The following is a 16,865-nucleotide window of genomic DNA, read 5'->3' on the forward strand; positions in this document are numbered from 1 at the left end:
CTGAGTTTACACTTTGTTCTTCCATAAACTGAGTGACTTTGGGGATGCTAGTTGTCTGTCTCCATTAGTTTCCTCATTTGATGGATTTGTAGTTGTACTAAAGGAATAATACTTACTTCCACACTTCTATGAATTATTTTCTCCCAAACTGAAATTTCAAATGTGGATAAAGTTTCCAGTTATTTTTTAAGGGGCCCAATGTTTAAACATAATTTAGAGACAGAACCAGAACCCAAATCTACCATGCCTATGTTTTCTGACCATTACAGTACTCTCTAGTAACAATTAACTATACTGTCTTTCTTGATACAGAAATGCATACAGGTAGATATTTTTTTCAAAAGTATATTTTGTGGATTCACATCTGGGTGAGATCAGACACCAGTACAGGTTAAACCTTATTTATCATGGAATCCATTGATTTGGGTTGAACAGGTGAAGGACGAGAGTTAAGAAGTGCATGCAAAGTGCAGAGCACAGATTCTCTTGTCCCTCTTTGCTTTATCATGACTGACAATGTTTTGTAAGTGGCTATTAAATATTTATGTAGAGCAGAGAATCAGGTGCATTACACACAAAACTGAAATAATACCAGAATTTTAAAGAAAGATCAATTTATATTTTGAGGTCTTCTCAATACTTATTGCTCAAAGAAAAGCAAATATAAAAACAAATGTGTCTTCTTTATAGCTACCCATTAGCATTCATTGCAGCAAAGATTGCCTTAGGAATCCCACTTCCAGAAATCAAGAATGTTGTGTCTGGGAAGACGTCAGCCTGTTTTGAACCTAGCCTGGACTACATGGTTACCAAGATTCCTCGTTGGGACCTTGACCGTTTTCATGGAACCTCTAGCAGAATTGGCAGCTCGATGAAAAGTGTAGGAGAGGTGAGCTCTTACTTTATAGTTTATTTTGTCTTTATTTTCAGTCATTTTTTCAATCTTAACACCGCTGGAAATGTTAAAGTTGCCTAGGCACTGGATTCTTCATTGCAGAACCTCAATGTTTTAACATATCTCTGTTTGAGTGCTGGCATATAGTATTTGTTGCGTAGCTATTTTCCTAAATTCAGAGTCTTTTTAGTGAAAACATGAGGCCCTGCATGTGGGAATATATATTATACCCGTACACATATAAAACCACAGTCGTTTAAATAGAATTAAGTTACAATGTTTTATAATCAAATAATCAAGAAAGTAAAATAACAAAGTATAGTAAATCAAAAAAACTAGTAACTGAGAATTAAGAAGTAGCATGAATTGTGGCTTTCATTTCTTGGGACTTCGACTTTCTACATTTATAAAGGAAAAGCCTAGCATAGATGATCTCTGAACTCAAAAGTTCTAAACTGAGGGGAGCATAAGTAGAATATTAAGCCTCCTTTCATAGTTTGAAGTTCTAGGCTTATGGTAAGTTCTAAGTTTTAAGAACCTTTAGATTTTTCATGATCTCCCTTTGTTTTACCATTTTAAATTAGAGTTAGCTTTTGATTATTCTGTGTTCAAAGACACAGCACTCTTCTGTGTGAGAAGGAATTGAGCTCCTTGCCTCTCAGATTCACTCCCTTGCCTGTCTCCACCAAGCTTCTCTCTCTTTGCATCCAGGAGATTTGAAGAGAGCAGAAACTTGAAGTCACATGGACTGAGTATAAATCTGGGTTGCTGTTTATTGGCTAGAGACATTCAGGAAAGACATTAAGCCTCAGGATTCACACCTAAGAATGTGTGATAATACCTACCTTGCAGGGTTATTACAAGGTTAGGGTTACTATCTGTAAAGGGCTTAGTGATGTTTTTGAAGGCAAATTCATAGTACACCTTGAATGTAATCCATTCTTATTAGTTATCAAATTGCATTCATAAATGTTATATAGGGGTAGATTTTTTTTGTTGTTGTTGTTACCCTGAATTGAACTTGGGTCCTTGTGCTTGTGAGGCACGTGGGCAGAACCACTAAGCTAAATCCCCAGCCCTAAAATTTTTGAGTACTTTTCAGAAGTATGCATGAATCTCTATCTGCCTCTATCTATCTATCTATCTATCTATCTATCTATCTGTCTATCTATCTGTCCTTCCATGCCTTCTTCTATCTGTACTTAGGTATCCATGCTGAGTAAAGTGTGGAGAAAAATGTAATTTATGATATGTTGTTCCATACTGGCCTTCATTTGTCTCATGACACAAGATTATAGACTAAAGTTAGCTGTTTCAGAAATACTGTACATGCCACTGGTCACAGGAAACAATGTAAACCCATCACTGATTTGAGGAGAAGGAAAAGAAGGCATTTTACTGGTCTATCATAGTCACACATGAAAGCCAGCATCATCACTATTTTGACTTCCTTAATTTCCAAGGTATGAATGCATGATTTTGAGACTTTTTTTTTTTTTTTTTTTTTTTTTTTTTGGTACTGGGGATTGAACTTAAGACCTTGTGCTCACGAGGCAGGCAGAGGCATTACTGAGCTATATCCCCAGCTAATGGATGATTTTTTTTTTCTTTTTATTGAGTTTATTGGTACATTCTAGGTATACAGTACAGTTACATTCATTAGTGGGATCTTGTACCTTTACATGACAGGTCTTGGTACTCATTTTTTCCCCTTGTCCCTACCATCCCTTCACCCACTTCTGCGCTCCCCATTTACAAACACTTTAATTCCATTTTTTTCATTTTCTCACATTTTTTTCTTTTCTATTATTCCCCTTCCTCTACCCTTCCCACTTTCCCTACACCTTTAGCCCTTTTCTTCTTATTTCACATTGTTAATTGTCCCATTAGGATCTTGAGTACCATTACAGTTTTTCACACTAGAGAAACACATGTATTTACATGTATGTGACTTATTTATTTCACTTAGGAGTATATCCTCAAAATGTATCCATTTTCCTATGAGTGACTCTAATTTCTCATTCTTTATGGCTGAGTAGTATTCCATTTTAAAGTAATGATAGATAAGAAACAACTCGACATTTTCAATTAAAATGTCTTGCTGTGAAACACCATGTAGTGGGTTTTCCTCCTCCTCAGTCATTTTAATCTTATTTTGTTATGGTACTTTTCAGGGCACAAAAGGAGGAGGAGAGCTCCAGTGCGTGAAAACCTGCTTTGGTAGTGTTTGTGTTTCAGCAGAGCAATAGCTTTATTTAGCTTAAACTTCATAGGAAATGTTCTTTTTCATAATGTTCCAGGAAAACTTGCAGGCTAAATAACTTGAATTTTGTAATTTTTTAAATTTGGGATTTATTATCTGAGAAATTTTTGTGGTCAGTGAATATTTAACACCTTACATTTGGCTCATCTCAAGTCATCAGACCTTTCCTAAGTTTTTACTTGGGAAATGCAAGACACTGAGTGGATAAAACTATAAATTTTAGATGATGCATTACATATAGTTGTTAAGTTCAGAATATATAAATAGAATGAAATCGAATATGGATTATTCTGACAAAAATTAAAATACGGTATGAGAATGTAGACTATGAGAATGTAGTAAGAAGGAAGACCATGATAATTTACTGAAAAATGGTGAAATTTTCACTTAATGAAAATGAATAACATAAAGTACTGAAAAACACAGATTTTGAGCAAACACAATTATACATACTTTAATCATTATATATGTGCACTTTCTTCTTTTTTATTGACTAGATTCCATATATTGTATGCTTAAGAATAATAAATGAGGGCCAGGGATTTTGTGCAGTGGCATCGCACCTGTGACACAAGTGCGAGGCCCTGTGTTCGATCCCCGGTACTGAGGGAAATAAAAAAGAATAATAAATGAATATGGAAAGTCACTTACAGGATTAGTTACCTTCAGGCTAAATTCTGTATGTGTATTACTTCAAATGTTATTAAATATTCCAAAATCTTTTATTTATTTTATAGCACCATAAAATATCTAATTTCTGACAGTCTCTTTTATGTTGAACTGAACAATATATAAATATATTGTCTAATTTTTCAAGATACTTCTGACTTGCAAATTTCATATCTGAACTAAAGTTTTGTTTTTCTTTGATTTTGTGACTCCCAATTTCTAATTAAATTTTGGAGCAGCATGGAAAGGTTATCTGTTTGGCTTTAGTGATCTTTGAATATGTATCTTGTCACACAATTGACATGAAGATTTCCTAAACTGGCACTAATGGGAATTGGAGTCTATTAGAGGAATCACCAAAGTTTACTGAAGGCAGCATTATGGCTGTTAGTTTAAACTGGAGAGCAAAAATGCATAAAGATGTATTATCCCTGGAAAAATTCAAAGACATTTTTTATCCAATGAAAATAACTGGGTAGGTTGCAAACTTAAGTTTAGTTCTGACTTGTAACTTGGGCAAACCAACTCACCACATGGTTTTTCTAATTGATTAGTAAACAGTCAGCTGTAAAGATTGTAGGAAGATATGTTGAATTTGTCACGGGGAATTTAGTCTCCATCTACATTTGAAATCATAACTTATCAGTATTTGTTAAGGTTCTCGAGGTTTTTTTTTTTGTTTTTATTTTTTTATTTAGAGACAGGATCTCACAATGTAGTTGAGACTGACCTGGAACTCACTATGTAGCCCAGGCTGGTCTCGAACTCACAGCAATCCTCCTGCCTCAGCCTCCTGAGTGCTGGGATTACAGGCGTGTGCACCACACCCAGCTCTCAAGGTTTTATTAATATTAGTGTCTAGCTATAAAGAAAGCCAAACTGTCAGGAACACTGACTAATATTCATTTTAAAATACTTCTGTTTTGTGTTATTAAATGTCTGATTTCTCTTTATTTGCTTTCTATTATGAAGGAACTTGGCAGAAAAGCAAGAACCCATTAAGGAAGGGTCTGTATGCTCTGGGCACATATTCTTTATTTTAATATACTACTATGGCTTAGAGCAAGTACAGACAATTTGCTCATCAGTTTTAGCAAATACAACGGAATTATCTAACTGGTGAAAAGACTGGCATAATGTGAAAGACTCATTACACTAAAATCACAGAGAAAAGGAAGGAGGAACTGAAAAACAATACCTTAAAATTTGAGGAGAGTTGTCATATGTTTTTAGTTAAGTCTTTTGTGAAAAATATCCTACGTCCAATTTTGTTGCAAATTAAAAATATATGAGTTCCCTCTTTCAGTGTGAGACCTTAACTGTGTGTTACAGGTCATGGCTATTGGTCGCACATTCGAGGAGAGTTTCCAGAAGGCTCTACGGATGTGTCACCCATCTGTAGATGGTTTCACTCCCCGTCTCCCGATGAACAAAGAGTGGCCGTCTAACCTGGACCTCAGGAAAGAGCTCTCTGACCCATCCAGTACTCGCATCTATGCCATCGCCAAGGTAATACATGTCAGGGGCTGAGAGCAGCTATTGTTTACTCTTTCAGAATACAGTCAGCATGGAAAACAAAATCATAGAGTGATACTAAAGTTCAGGGATTTGGGGAAATTTTACAAATTCTCTTCCGTAGTGATTTAGACTGAGGACTTCTGTGGATTTCATCAGGTATTCTATACTTAATTTGAAAAATCATTTTTAATTTCACGGCAAGCTTGAACTTAATGGCACATTTCAGTTTTAAAAGGTTATTACATAAATAATATGTCTCTTTCTTTTAGTATATGCGTATAAATGATCTGAAGTAGATTTGACAATATTGACTTGTCATTTTCTATACCTGCATTACTTGTTCCTTGGAAATGTGTAAAATTATATTTAGAAAAGAAAACCTATATGGTGATATCATTTAGTATGTGCTGTGAAGACCTTAGCGTCATTTTAATTTATTTGCTCTCCCCCCGTGTTTAAATAACAGCAGCAGCAGCAGACTATAAAGAATCTCTATGATCACAGGCTTTTCTATATAATTATTTTATTGGTATTATTTTAGAACAAAAAAGCCTCACACTTTCTCACTTTTCCCACTACTTCCTTTTCATGCAAATTATGTGCTTTATTAATCTCCTTTCATATTTACTGTGCTTAGAGTTTTGAAGTTTCAGTTCGTCAGATTTTATAAAAGGTGACTTGGGCAGCTGGAATCTGTCTGGCCAGAAATCCCCGATTGGCTTTTGACATTTAAGGAAGCGTAGGCACTAATCCTCCAACAATGTCAAAGCACACTGGTTCTACAAAGCCCCGCTGACCGGTTTATGTGTATGTATGCATATGGTTTGAGTTGGACAAAATATGAATTTTATCTTTAAAGAAGAAATCCAACTTCATAATTCACCTTTGTAGGAAAAGAAAAATGCTGTTTATGATTTTGAATTCGCTGTAATTTTTATATCCATATGTTGAGAGTCCTTGGGCAAGAAGAGAAGGGGAGAAGGAAGGATGTCTCCTTCACCGAACCTAATATATACTCTCCTCGCTCTTATGGTTTTTAAATTTAGAATATTTAAGTCCCATTGAAATTCTGGTAGAAACTATTATCTTTCGATGGATGTTTTCAATGTTGAATTTCAAAATTAATATTTTTCTGAGGCGATGGGATAACTAACAGTGGGGAAAAGTTGTTCTAGAAAGCCATTTCACCTTTTAAATTTTATTTTTCTTTTTTTAGGGTTTTATTTAAAAAGCAAGCCCTGATATTCACATGTGTATTTGTGGATATATTAATACACACACACACACACACACACACAATTTTTTTGCCAGGTCAAGGACAGTAAATAGATATTTTTCCTTTAGACTTAAGTCTGTCACTTTGAGGCAGATGCAAAAGGCAAGCATTTCTGAGTTCCCAGCTAGGCTGTAAAACTCAAGCAAATCTCTCATTCTTTTCTAACAGACTTATAAAGGAGGAGAATTCAGGGCAAATGTGTGGAGGTTCACTCTTGCACAGAGTACCCTATGTACAAGCATGAAGTTCAGAGTCTGAAATATAAATTATTGTCTGCCAGAGTGCCGGGAGAAGGAACTGATTTCTGTTTGTTAGAGGTCATCATCACTGTTCATTTCCACAGCAACCAGGAACTAGGTGATTTGACAGAGAGTGTAAGGACTGTGGAGGGCTGAAGGGGAAAAAGAATGAAGGGAGTGTGTAAATCTCCCCTTGCTTTCATGATTCTTAGAAAAGGGCAACTTGCTCTGAGGTTTTTTTTTTTTTTTTTTCAGCAGTCTTATTTCAGGATGACTGGATCTTCACCTCTTTTGATTTGGGGAGAATGCAAGGCATTATTTTTGAGTCCAGGAACATTAAAGTAACCTCAAACGTGTTTGGGGTCATTATGGACTTCATTACAGCTCTGTCACATGGCAAAGCTGCAATGCAAGAAGATGTGGTCCTGAGAGACTGGCAGGATCTTGCTTTCTGTCAAAGGCTGTAAATGTGACTGAGTTGTTCTTACTCACAGCACAATGACAACAGGATTTTGATACCTCCTTCCCTATGTATGATTGGATGAAAACCTCATATGACCTGCTGAAAGTATAAGTGAGACTCAGTCTACCTTCCAGTGCTGATGGCAACAGTTCTTTTAATCAAATAGGAAACAACATAGGTTATTGGCCCTGAAAGTCTGACTTAATATCAGGAAGAATTAAACAAGAAACGCAATTAGATGTAGGAAATGAATTACTTAATGTCATTTTATTCTAGCCCATAGTATTGTGAGTCATGCTATTTATCTCAACACTTGTAGTTGAGATTTTTCTGATATTAGAACTAAGTAAAAGATTTAAGAAAACTAAGCTTCTCTGATTTAAATTTAAAAGTAGAGTTACTAGTTGCATGTATCTCTCAATGGGACTTAAATATATAAGATGTCATTCTAGAATAACGTGGCTTTGAAATATTATTTTTCATTGGGAATGTATATGTATACACGTGTGTGTATATTAGTCAGTTTTCTCATTCCTGGGATAAAATACCCAACATCCACAATGTAACAGAGAAATGGTTTATTTGGTTCAGCCTATGATGGCGTGGCTTTAAGCAGAAATATTATGGTGGGAGGGTGTGTTGGAGTAAACCTGCTTAGCTCATGGTGGCCAGGACGCTGAGGAGCAAAACCAGAGAGGAAGTGGTGAAGTATCAGATATAGTACCCAATGTGACACTGCTGTGGTCCACCCAAATTCAGAAGAATCTTTTGTAATCCACTGGGTGGCCCCGAGCCAATCAACTTGACAATTCAATGTTGCTGGCACAGTGTGTATATAGACATTTACATACATATCAATATAATATATTTGCATATATCTATACACACAGAAATCATAAGAATAAACTTCTTTTGAGTTTTAGAGTATTGGTCTTGGGAGTTTATTTCTCCTTCCAGGTGTATTTTCTTTCTTTCTTTCTTTTTTTTTTTTTTGTACCGGGGATCGAACTCAGGCCCTTGCACTTGTGAGATAGGTGGTGGAACAACTGAGTCAAATCCCTGGCAACAGGTGTATTTTCTACTTAGCTTGATGACTTAGTTGTAATTTTACTCTTGAGAAAGTGTCAAAGGAAGCTTGAGGGAAAGGCTAAGCTGTATCAAATTGATCATCAATTATTATAACATTATTTTGAAATTTATTTGGATTTTGAAAAATACCTGCTTGAGCACAAAAGTCATGGTAACTTATTCCAAATAATTTTCTGTTAGAAGTCCTTTGTGAAGAAATACTCTAAAGAAATAACGCCAAGACAGAGCTAACCCATGGATTCTTGTGGCCTATTGTATGTCTAATTGACAATAGAACAAGACAGTGAAAATATACTACTTGCTGAAGAATAACTATCACAATACCAGCTAAATGATTACGATGTTGATTTAGGATTTTCTTACCAACCAATCTAGTTTAACTCCAGTTTCAAGAGATTCTTTTTAATTCTGGAGAGATTTCAAATGCAGGAAATATGTAACAGGAGGCAGGATCTGTTATTGGGGCTCCACATGGCACTCTGACAGCTCAAGGAAGGTCCCTCCTCTGTTTGCCATCTGTAGATGTGGTTGGCAGTACCTTTAGGTTTATTGAAATCAACATCAGTGATATCGGTTTCATGTTTTACCCTAAATAATAATGGCTGCTGTATGTTTTCAACCAAATAAGGCATTGAACAAAAACAAACCATTTTCTAGTGAAATTATCTCGTCTCTTTCTCTCAGGCCTTGGAAGACAACATGTCCCTTGATGAGGTTGAGAAGCTCACATCCATTGACAAGTGGTTTTTGTATAAGATGCGTGACATTTTAAACATGGAAAAGACACTGAAAGGGCTCAATAGGTAAGGCAGAGTTGCTCAGTTTCACTTCAGATGCCTTCTGTGCGATTTTTGAATCAACTTTGTCTTATCCTTAAGCATTCAGCCAAAATTCTGTTTCAGTGAGTAAATAGTATCAGCATTGGGAAATAGTAATCATAACCAGAAGACAAATGACAGTTTTTCAAATATTACCTTTCAAAGGTATCTATTAATATTTATAATTGTCTTCTATTCCCACTCTTACCATCAAACACTGTGATGATTTTATTAGGTATTTTGAATTTACATTTATGATATATATTTAAGAATGTGCATGTTGTTAATACCAAATATTTTCTAGATTTCATTTTCATCAACCAGCAAAGAAATGAATAATAGCTCTTTTCTATAATTTCTCTTGTACAGTTTGAAGTCTAGTTTTGAATTTTATTTATTTATTTACTTATTTATTTATTGGTACTGGGTATCAAACTCAGGTCCTTGAGCTTGTGAGGCAGGTGGAGAACCACTGAACTAAATCCCTGGCTTTAGTTTTGAATTTTAATATCAGCCCACACATCAGTGTATACTGATGAGAGAGATATTTTTCTTGGATTCTATTGATATTTTGAACAGTGGGATTTCAAAGTGAGCATAAAAGTACGACCCATTCAGGTTTCTGTTAGTAGACTCTTTACCTCTCACCAATTTACATTTTTATTTCCTTTATAGCCAATTATTTCTAAATTTCTTTTTATGTTGAGTCTATTCCAGTAATATTAGTGTTTTAAAGTCTACTTTCTTACTTTCATGAGAAGACTGTTTTCTGAGGCACCTGAAGCTTATAAAATTATTGTGGGTCTTAAACATGTATCCAAGATAAGAGGAGAATTATTATCAAATTAAGGAAGACAGTATGGTCCTCTTTTAGGTTCTCCCCTCTAAGTGAGCTCTGAAATACACATTGGAAATAACAAGGCTTGGGATATGTTTAGAAAAGAAAATGTATGCATGTGTACGTCCATGTACATGTGTGTGTAAATAATTCTCAAATGATTGGAGAAAAATGTAGAAAATTTAATTACTTCAGATATTGTTGAGGACACTAGCAACCTCAAAGCCAGCATTGCTGATCTATTTAGTGACTATGAGATATAATTCAGTGGCTGGACTTGCCTAGTTGAGGGGTGTGCCCACTGGAAAATAAAAATACCTGTGTTTCTTTTGCAGCAAAATTAGTGTTTTTTATAAATCTATTCAGTAATTGCCCTGTCAAATGTTTGATTTTAAGACTGGTATTTCCTATCAGACAAAGAAGAAACCAGCTATAGTTGCCTGTGAATCATCCTTTCTAGAGATCACATAAAATGAACAGTAGATAGCAAATAATTTAAGAATTGAGCCTCTACATTCATCTTAGAATTTTGCTGACTTGAGGTTTTCTTTTTTCGTTTATGATGCCAGCAGAACTTCTGTGTTGAGTTATTGTTTGTTCTGCTGTTCAGTTTCAGGCAGCTAATCCAGATGTCTATGAAACCATTCCAAGTAAACCACATGAGGGTGCTAGAAACTTGTAGTATGCCAAAAGTAGCAATGGACAAGACCCAGGGTGGGAAATAGCAGGTGCTATTGTGATTTAAATTTTCACCCGGTATACATTCTGATTTTTGGAAAAATTTATTGTTTTAATTGAATAGTTTTTGTTACAGCCAATAGGTAGGTTGAGATTCTAACTCAGCAGAAATAAGTGTGTTATCGATGACAAAAAGATCCTTGGAGGATTAGAACAACTCACATCACTTATAATGTCTTTCTGACTTCCACATTCTGTGACATTTCTTTGCTGATCATTTGAAACTTTCCATCTCCATTTCTGAATATATTTTAAAAATGAAGATAATCTCTTGTTCATAATGATCTGTATTATAACATTTAATATGAAACTTGTGATAATTTAAAAGATCTTCCCAAATAATTTATTGTCTGTATACGTTTGTCCACATCGAGGGAGGTTAAAATGCCTATTATATAGCAAAAGCTAAAGAAGCAGGATGGAACTCAATAGATGACCCACGGCATTAGTAAACCTAAATCCTGAACTGCTTATCTGACAGACAGTGAACTGTTTATTTTCTGTTGTGTCACCGAGGTGTATGTATGAACCATTCGACTGTGATTGTTATCTAGAGATGTTAGGTAAATGAAAAGAACAGTTGGCCACTGAAACTGGCTCTCTCCATCCTTCTGTGGCCCACAAGGGTCGATGTTAAAAGGATATCAAAACTGGTGGTTTAGAAGGGTGTAGATTTTGGCTTTTCTCACCTTGTTTTGATCATCCTTACTGTTAGCCTGGATCATGAAATCCTGTGCTTTTTTTTTTTTTCCTCTGCATCTAAGTATCCAAAAGGGTCCTCGATGTATACACTACCCAACAATAATCATAGTTCTGTACTAATGGCTGGTATTATTTGACTTGTATATTACTAGGTTGAAAAGGGGTTGGGAAGATTAGTTATTCTTTTTTACATTTGCATTTATTTTAGGATACCAGTTTCTCCTGTGGTAGAAAATCTAATTCGGATATAAGGTCCGGAGGTAGCTCTTTATTTGATGTGTGGTCAGAGTACCTCAAACTTCTCCCCAGCTACAGCATGTGTCTCGTGCCAATGTATGTAAATTCCTTTACAATTTCTGCATGGTTCCCTTGGGAAATAGGCAACAAGGATCTCATTAGAAAGAAGAGAAAATTAGAGAGGCTGAGCATAGAATGCTGTACATGGATTTTTTATTTGGTTCCTTCTTTGTGCATTAAAGGAACATAGGATATAGAGGCAGATCTATTGGCGAATAGTCCTATCCACTATGAAATCATGGGTGTATTATCTCCTTCACTTCTCCAACCTCACCTTCTTCCTAACAATATCTACTTCATAGTATTCTATGAAGCTTAAATGCTGTAAATGTAAAGGACTCCTGGCACGTGGTGAGTGGCCAAGAAGGGTTTTTCTGTTTTCTGAAAATCAAAATACTACTTGTTATAAAAATGGGGCATTTCACGATTTTAGATGTAAGCATTTAAGGGTTCATTTTAAGCATCCTAATTTTTTTCAGCAATAATTGAGTTTATTGGTACATTTTAGGGATACAGTACAGTTACATTCATTGTTGGGAACATACATTGTTGTACATACATTGTTACATACATTGTTGTACCTCTACATGACAAGTCTTGATTCTCATTTATTCCCCTTAACCCTGCCCTCCCTTCACACCCTCCTCCCCTCCCCATCTACAAACACTTTATTTTCATCTTTTCATTATCTCACATTTTTTTCTTTTCCCTTATTACCCTTCCTCTACCCATCCCACCTTCCCTACACCTTTAGCTCCTTTCTTCCCATTTCTAAATGTCAGTAATCTTATTAGAATCTTATGCATTGTTGCAGATTATTCACACCAGGGAAACTATTCGGTATTTACACATGTGTGACTTATTTATTTCACTTAGGAGTATATCTTCAATAAGTATCCATTTTCCTATGAATGAATCTTGGATGCCCATTTTTGAATCGGGTCTTTATATTTGGGGGGACTGATTGTTTTGAGTTCTTTATATATCCTGGATAATAGTCCTTTGTCTGAGGAACAGCTGGTAAAAATTTTTTCCCATATTGTAGATTGTCTTAGCTCTGCTGATGGTTTCTTTTGAAATACAGAAGCTTTTTAGTAAGATGAGATCCCAGTTGTTGATTCTTTCTGCTAGTTCCCGTGCTACTGAGGATTTGTTCATAAAGTCTTTTCCTATACCAATGTCTTCCAGAGTTCTGCCTAACTTACCTTCCAGCAAGTTTAATGCTTCTGTTTTAATATTTAGATCTTTAATCCATTTGGATTTTAATTTAGTGCATGGCGAAAGATAAGGCTCTAATTTTAATCTGTGGCAGGTTGACATCCAGTTTTTCCAACACCTTTTATTAAAGAGGCTATCTTTCCTCCACTGAGGATGGTCAGCTCCTTTGTCAAAGATGAGGTAGCTGAGTACATCTAAGCATCCTAATTTAAATTTGCTTATATATTTCGCAATGTATCATTTTAATATTCTTTGTGATATATATTCACTTATTTTAATACCAGACATTTATTTTGGAAGCTGTGATAACACGATTCCTGTCAAAAGACCAATAGAAATCCATTATGCTAATGAAATAAGATTGACGCTCTATAATTGTTAGTTTTTCTAAAGTTCGAAAACCTAATGAACACATTCCCCAAGAGAGGATGAGAAATCACTTGAACTGATGCCCAGCTTGTGGCTTGTATTTACATATAGTCATCTGAAATGAAGTCTATACTTTGACTTCAAATATACACACATATTTGAAGTGTATGAACTGTGGATAAACCGAGGTGGGCAAACCAAAGCAATGATTTTTAAAAGTTAGCTATAATGGAAGCCCCTGATGAATTATCTGTGCCTGTGCAAAAGTAAGAATTGTAGCAAGTAAGCCCTTTCCTTGAAGGTTGGAGCTAAACATGTATCATAAAGTCCCAGTCCGTATGGTGATAAGTCAGGTAAACAGGCGTTAGAACAATCAACTCAGCCTTTCTTTCTCTGAGTGCTTATCCCCATCAGAATGTAGGAAGTAGTTTCCGTGCCATGAGCATAGAAATGGCAACTCTCCCAAAACTTCCAGAGCAATATCCACTTGCTGGTTTAAGTGATAACCATTATTCAGCCTGCTTCAGCAAAAAAAAGAAAAAAAAAAAAAGAAAATCTTCTTTCCCACGTGAGTTCACTGATTTTTTTCCTTTTCCTCTTAGATTGTTTATGGCAGCCCAGGGGAATGCTAGGAAAGTTGACCATTCAAGGTAGTTTCCCCAGTTTATAAGCTAGTATAGTGTCATTAACCCAGAGCAATATGATTTATGTTAGATTTCTTTAGGGCTTGAGAAGTTTCTCTTTACTCATTGTGATGTGCGTTGCAGCACATAAGATTTCTAGTGCCTTTTGTGATATGCATTGAAATTTAGATATTTAATGGTTACCAAAGATCTATTAACTTCACATTATCAGAACACTTACGAAGTTTGACAAAGGTAAAGTCTGTTGGAATTTTTATTGGACCTGCAACATGTGCACAAACTTTATCTGCCGGTCTTTACTGCTGAACCATTGAAACTTTACCCATATTCATGCTACCAACACTGACTCTTCCACACATTGTGCTTCTCCCCTATAACATTCCAGTAAATACCAAAAAGATGCTTCTTTTCTGCTATTAAAAGAACAAAAAAACTCACAGTCCTCTTCTCCATTGGTACGTAGATTTAATCTTAGTCATACAAAAAAGTTCAGCCTAGAGAGCAGTGCAAGTACCATTAGTCAAACAAATACATTAAATGTCTTCATCAGCTAGGCTCTTCTAATATAGATGATTATAGTAACGAGAGTGGATTTAGAACTCTGCTAATATGGAAACTTGAGTTTTGATTCCATAATTCTGAGTGTCTTCCAAGTAAGGTAATGATCACCAACTTTTTGAAGTACACATGAGGTACTGTTCTAAGCACATTATTCAAACTTGAGCAGGACTCCAGAGCCTCAGATAATTGGTATTTAACCTGTTATATATTTGATATTTAACCTGTTTTGACTTGTTAAATATGTAAACATATTATATGTTTAGGGGTATGGAAAGGTAAATTAGATAGTATCTGGAGGAAATAAGACTACATAAAATAGATACATTCAGCATAGTTATGTTAGCCAATAAATGGTTATTAGTCCTATTGCTATGAATAAGCACATAATAAATGTGCTGTACTTATAATCAGTAGATAAGCACAAGTATAAGGATTACTCAGTTGGACAGATATTGTTACAAGTAATACTCAAAACATTTATATTGTTACAAGTAATACTCAAAACATTTTAATCTACAATATCATTTTGGATTAGCAATTTTATATTAAAAGACAATTCTTTTTTTCATTGAGTTCATTGGTTCTTTTTAAGTATACAGTACAGTTACATTTAACAGTGAAAAGACAATTCAGATCCTTAAAGAGAAAAGAAATATGAACAAGCAAGGAAGGTATGTGAGAGTTCTAATTGCCAGCTTTGAGCACCTGCTTATTCTCTGCCTGTTATTCTAAAATTAAAATTTAGTAGCTTCTTTTGTTTTGGAAGTTCTTTAGCTATTTTCAACCAACACATCCAACTCAGATGTTATTATACATGCTTAATTTGTACAATTTTGTTCTTTTATTTGCTAAAGCTAAGCTGTATTGTTTTGAGTCCTTCCTTTATATGATTAACTTAAAAAAGACTCAATTTTTCCATGCTTATTTACCAAGTGGATAGTTTTTTTTTAACCATATGATGATTTATAGTCCTTTTGTGTTCCATAAAATTTGGACAATTTTACTAGAAAGATCCATTTTTGTCTGATTTATGCACAATGCCGTTTATGTTAGTAACAAGGTAGATGACGAAAAGGATCTGTTTTCACCCATTTTCCATATTTAAAAGTATAGTAGACATGCAATGAGCTACATTTCATATAATGTAAGTTTTGGAAGATAAGTTTTGGATTTATTTCTCTGAATTGTTGGCATAAATTGCTCTGAGTTTATTACAAATTATACAGAAATTGCTTTTATTCAATATTTTATAGGATTCATATGAAATTTTTTTGCTAAACTAATTCTGATATTAAAATTCTCTTCCCCCTTCACTGCCACTTACTGCTACAATCAAAGTAATAAAGGAGAGTAAAGTGTAGTTTTCAAAGGTCCAATTTCCATCTGAACATCAGATGTTCAGTGTGATAAACTACGCCCACTGGTGAGTGCTGAAAAATCATAGGCGTGCTTATTGCTTAGGAAAACAATCTAGGGCAAGCCTGGTGAGTTCCACTTGGGCGTTCAAGTGCTAAATTGAGCTCAGTAAAGCTGGCCGTTTCCCTCCAGCCACAAACTCCTGGCAGATGCAATAATGCAGGTGTCACCTTAGCTGGAACACTCCCTCTGAACACCCTCTCCTACGCCTGCTAGTTTCCACTGACTTTTTATTTAACTTGCTCATGAGGCATAGCAAAATCAAACAAGAATGTTTTGTGTTTGTATTTGATTGAAGTTTCCGAGGAAAAAGTGTCATCCAAGAGCTGTTAGAACTTAGCTACCAAAGAATAGTCCATGCTTTACTTTCTGGAGATATATATATATATGTATATATATATTTATTTTTTTCTGATAGAAAAAAATTAACAACTTCACCCTTAAAATATTAACCATAGATGTAATTTAGAGAAAGAAAAGCATACAATTATATTACATATAATTTATCTGATACTTTAGTATGACATATGCTTATTACGCCATTTATTATTTTGAATGTGGAAGTGGGAATGAGGGAGCTTGGCCCCTTTCGTGGAGCCCTCACATTTGATTTACAGAACTTGGCCTTCTGTGTCCCTCCCGCACTGCCAACTCAGGTCTTTCTAAGTTTTCAGTTTATTGTAATTTTTTTAAAATCCCACTTTATTTTATTAGAAGTACATGCAACTAGATGAATATATAGTGTACTTCATATGAACTATTTAACATTAGAGGAAACAATACATATTATTATTCTAGAATTTTAGTCTTCATATTCAAGCCATATATATATATTTAAATATATATATTATA

At 34.9% G+C, this 16,865-nt stretch overlaps 1 protein-coding gene across 1 annotated transcript in view; it reads left to right on the forward strand.

The window, feature by feature from the left end:
• Cps1 (carbamoyl-phosphate synthase 1) overlaps positions 1–16,865 on the forward strand; it is a 159,930-nt gene that overhangs the window by 90,694 nt on the left and 52,371 nt on the right. The window contains exons 20-22 of the mRNA XM_010616046.2: positions 691–889; positions 5,160–5,336; positions 9,097–9,215. Coding sequence (XP_010614348.1) covers positions 691–889; positions 5,160–5,336; positions 9,097–9,215 — 495 coding nt within the window. The remainder of the gene's footprint in view (positions 1–690; positions 890–5,159; positions 5,337–9,096; positions 9,216–16,865) is intronic.

Source organism: Fukomys damarensis, unplaced genomic scaffold, assembly GCF_012274545.1.
Source record: "Fukomys damarensis isolate Sample0158 unplaced genomic scaffold, DMR_v1.0_HiC HiC_scaffold_16, whole genome shotgun sequence".
In the NCBI taxonomy this organism is placed as follows: Eukaryota; Metazoa; Chordata; class Mammalia; order Rodentia; family Bathyergidae; genus Fukomys; species Fukomys damarensis.